Below are 4,258 nucleotides of genomic sequence, written 5' to 3'. Positions count from 1 at the left end.
CTTATCCTAATTAATAACATATCATTAATTATTCAATATTTTAGTTAATATAACATTATGAAGCATTAATAAACTTTATTAATTATTTTATTTTCTCCATAACATTACACGTAAATACGTCAAAATGCTTTACGTATTTTTACGTACGTTTTTTAAAGAATATATTATTTATATTAAAACTTTACTTATTATTGATTTAATATTTATTGCAAAATAGACTACAACATATACTACACCCTTCTTCTTCTTCCTCTTCTTCTTCACTAAGCTATGCAATAACTAACGTCAACGAAAAATCGATTGTTAATTTCATCGGTTGGTTTGGTTAGTTAATCGGTTTGTCCGTTTGTCGGTCGATCGGACGATTCGTTGGTCGATCGGATGGTCGGTCGATCGGTTGATCGTTTCAAATTTTGAAATTTTCCAAATGACAACAACAATATACGGACAGACAGATAAAGTGACATATATGATACGACATTTATGCACAGAAATATAACAATTGGGCGGTGCACAACCATACATATATACACACACACACATCCATTAGACATACACTCTAATCATTTTTGGTTGAGAAAATTGAATGGAATCGATGAATGAAAGATAGAATCGATCAATTGATCAGTCGATCGGATAAATGAAAGAATGGATGAATGAATGAATGGTAGTGAAACAGTAAGGAAAATAAAATCCATCAATTAAGAATGGATTAAAGAATGAATGAATGGATTAATAATTACGGAATATGAAAGATGGAAAATCGCAAAAATCGATTTTTTTTTTTCTTCGGAATTTTCACCGAAATTAATCATAATGTTAGGTAATGATAGATTTGATTTAGTAAAAAAAAAAAAGAAAATGATAAGGACGCAATAATAATGACAATAACAATAACAACAACAACAACAATAATAATAATAACAATAACAATACTAATACTAATAACAATAACAATACTAATACTAATAACAATAACAATAACAATAACAGTAACATCAATAAGAATAATTATGTCAATTGCGGTACGTATTTATTTTATATATACTAGGTAAATATCATTCATAATAGATAAAAGTAAACAAAAAGCAATGATAATATTGGCTAATTCATTCAGTTTACTCATACTTAATTATACTTACTCATACTTACTTACTAGTTTACTCATACTTACTTACTAATTTACTCATACTTACTACTTTACTCATACTTACTACTTTATTCATACTTACTAATTTACTCATACTTACTACTTTACTCATACTTACTACTTTACTCATACTTACTTACTAATTCACTCATACTTACTTATTTACTTAAAGTAAATAAGTAATATTTGTTTATTTTTATTTGTATTGTATGTTTATCAAATTTTAAATAGTCTTAGAAAAAATTAAAAAAAAAAGCACTTCAAATATTATTTTTTAAAGAACGAATAAGAGGAAGAGAGAGGAAAATGAAAATGGCAGGTAAATTTATAAATAAAAATTTAACAAAGACAGACAGACACACGTACACACACACACATACACATACACACACATACACATACGCACACATACACAACATACACATACGTAGGCAAACATACGCACACACATACGCAACACACATACATGCAAATGCATATACATCCGCATACACACACAACACATACATACATACACATACACACATGTACATGCACATGCACACACACACACACACACACACACACATACATACATATACACACGCATACACAGACATATATAAACACATACATATACATACTCATACACATAACACATATAGACATACACATACACGTACACACACATACATACATACACACATACATACATGTATGCATACACATAAGGAATATACAGAAGCGAAAGTTGAAAGATTTAAAATTTTAATTTAATCAAGTAATTGAATTTGATAAATTGACTGAAATGAAATATTTCTCTTTAATGAATTATAATTTCATAACTAATTTGTTTTGAATTTATTTAAAAGGGAAAAATAAAAAGAAAAAATAACAAATTTTGAAATATTTCATAAATTTAATGGCAAAAAAAAAGAAAGGAATTCTTCAAATTTGTTGATTTGTTGAATATTTTTGAAGTTATGTAAACCTTTAACAATTCAGTAGTTGTTGATCAAATAATCAAAGAGAATTCGATAGGAGAGGGAGAGAGAGAGAGAGAAAAAGAAGAGAGAGAGAGAAAAAAAACGCAAAGACATCAGAAATGTCACCACCATGATAATACTGATTTTTGCGATAATACCTTTTTTCTTTTTTTTTTTGGCGAAAGAGATATCTAAAATGAGAGAGAAAAATAAGAAAGAGAGAAAAAAAACACACATCCAAAATGAAAAGGAAAAAGTCATCCTGAATATGAAAGAAAAAAAATCCGGAAGGAAACAGTAATTTTTATTTGCATTACTATTCTTGTTTTCTCATTCCGGAGACAACATCCGGAGTAAAACAGTAATTTTTATTTGCATTATCATTCTTTTTTGCTTTCTCATTCCGGAGATAACATCCGGAATGGAAAGGAAAAGTGAATGAATAAGGAATATTTTTCATTTCCTTATTCTTTTATATTTTCATTTTTCACTTTTTTTTCATAACACTCTTTAAAAAACAATAATTCCCATTTATTTTAACGAATTATTTCCTCGTATTTATTAAATTTTTATTTCCTCTTTTCCTTCCTCCCTCTCTCTCTCTCTCTTCTATTCCTCCTCACTTCTTACTTCTCCTTCTTCTCCTCTCATTCCTCCTCATTTCTTCCTTCTTCTCCTCTTCTCATTCCTCCTCATTCCTTCATTCTCCTCCTTCCCTCGTCCTTCTCCTATCATCCACATATTACATAAATATTTTCAATATCCTAATAAAATATACCTTCAAATGAAAATAATTAAGGAATGAAAATGTCTTAATTGATATTCCAAATGGATTAATTAACATATTTGCATAATTTTTCCAATTATTTCAAAGAAAAATAATTATTATTAATTATGAAAAATGAAAATTTATTATAATTCAAAATTATTCACTCATAGATGCAAAAACGAAAAACGAAAAAAAGAAAAGAAAAAGAAAAAAAAATTGGAATTTAATTTAAATCTAATTATATTTTGCAAATAGCGAGAATAATCAGATAATAATTACATTTATATTTTAAATAAAAAAAAAAGAGAAAGAATATGAAAGAAATGAAAAACTCAATTTAAAAAAAATGGAAGAAATAAAAAACTTAATTGTAAGAAATTTAGGATGAAAAAAAAAGAGAAAATTTTTTGTTTTTTCGCTTTTTTTTGTTCCTTCTAATCTTGTTAGATTCGATAAATGATTAACAATTTATTGGTTGATTTGTTTATAAAAGCTAAAAATAAACATATTAATTAATTAATTAATTTATTTTCTATCTTGCATACGTATTTGGTTAATCGATGACAATATGTGACATTTCAAGAAATTAGTTGCATGTCATGCATGATTTTACATATATGACATGTAAATTGCATGTTTTATATGAATTATATGTAAGCACATTTTATAAAAGTTTATGCTAATAAATTTACGAAATGAATGCAAAAACGAAAATAAAAAAAAGAAAGGAAAAAAAACGTGGAATTTAATTTAAACGTAATTATATTTTGCAAATAGTAAGGAATTAATTTTCAAGCTCTTACAAAAGTTATCATCGGTGGTTACAAATAACTGAGCAATTACTAATTATAATGGTACCATAATAAGGTAACCATATTCATTATTATGGTACTTACCTTATTATGGTACCATTGGCATTCTTGTCCTGATTTGTGAATTTCTGAATTCAAAATAAATAAAATGATTTAGTGAAGGACAATAATTGGAAAAAAGAAAAAATTGAAATGAAACTTTTCAATCAAACGGTAATTCTCACGTTCTCATTTTAGAAATTTTCAACAAACATTTTTGCAAAAAAAAAGAAAGAAAACAATTTTGAACTTTTTTTTTTCGTTTTCTTTTTCCAATCTTTTTAACATGATTTATTACAGAGAAGATTGTTTTTTTTTTTTTTTTTTTTTTTTTTTTTTTTAAATTTTGTTATTGAATGGAAAAAAAATAAATAGATAAACCAAAGGAAAAGTTGATAAATAACAACAATTGTCGATGATGCACAACAAAAAATAAAATATTGATTCGATTTTTTATTTTATTACGATTATGATTATGATCACGATTATTATTATTATTATTATTATTATTATTATTATTATT

General features: G+C 25.6%; 1 protein-coding gene across 1 annotated transcript; it reads left to right on the top strand.

Annotated features, from left to right (window-relative positions):
- Nucleotides 1-1,462: 1,462 nt before the first annotated feature.
- On the top strand, nucleotides 1,463-1,906 carry LOAG_13108 (hypothetical protein; the record flags this gene model as incomplete). Its single annotated transcript, XM_003148619.1, has 1 exon — nucleotides 1,463-1,906. One exon carries the CDS (start codon nucleotides 1,463-1,465, stop codon nucleotides 1,904-1,906), a length of 444 nt encoding a protein of 147 aa, XP_003148667.1.
- Nucleotides 1,907-4,258: the final 2,352 nt, after the last annotated feature.

Source organism: Loa loa (assembly GCF_000183805.2).
Source record: "Loa loa unplaced genomic scaffold supercont3.194, whole genome shotgun sequence".
Taxonomy (NCBI): domain Eukaryota; kingdom Metazoa; phylum Nematoda; class Chromadorea; order Rhabditida; family Onchocercidae; genus Loa; species Loa loa.
The sequence above is the reverse complement of the archived record's forward strand: the minus strand, read 5'-3'. Positions and strand labels throughout refer to the sequence as shown.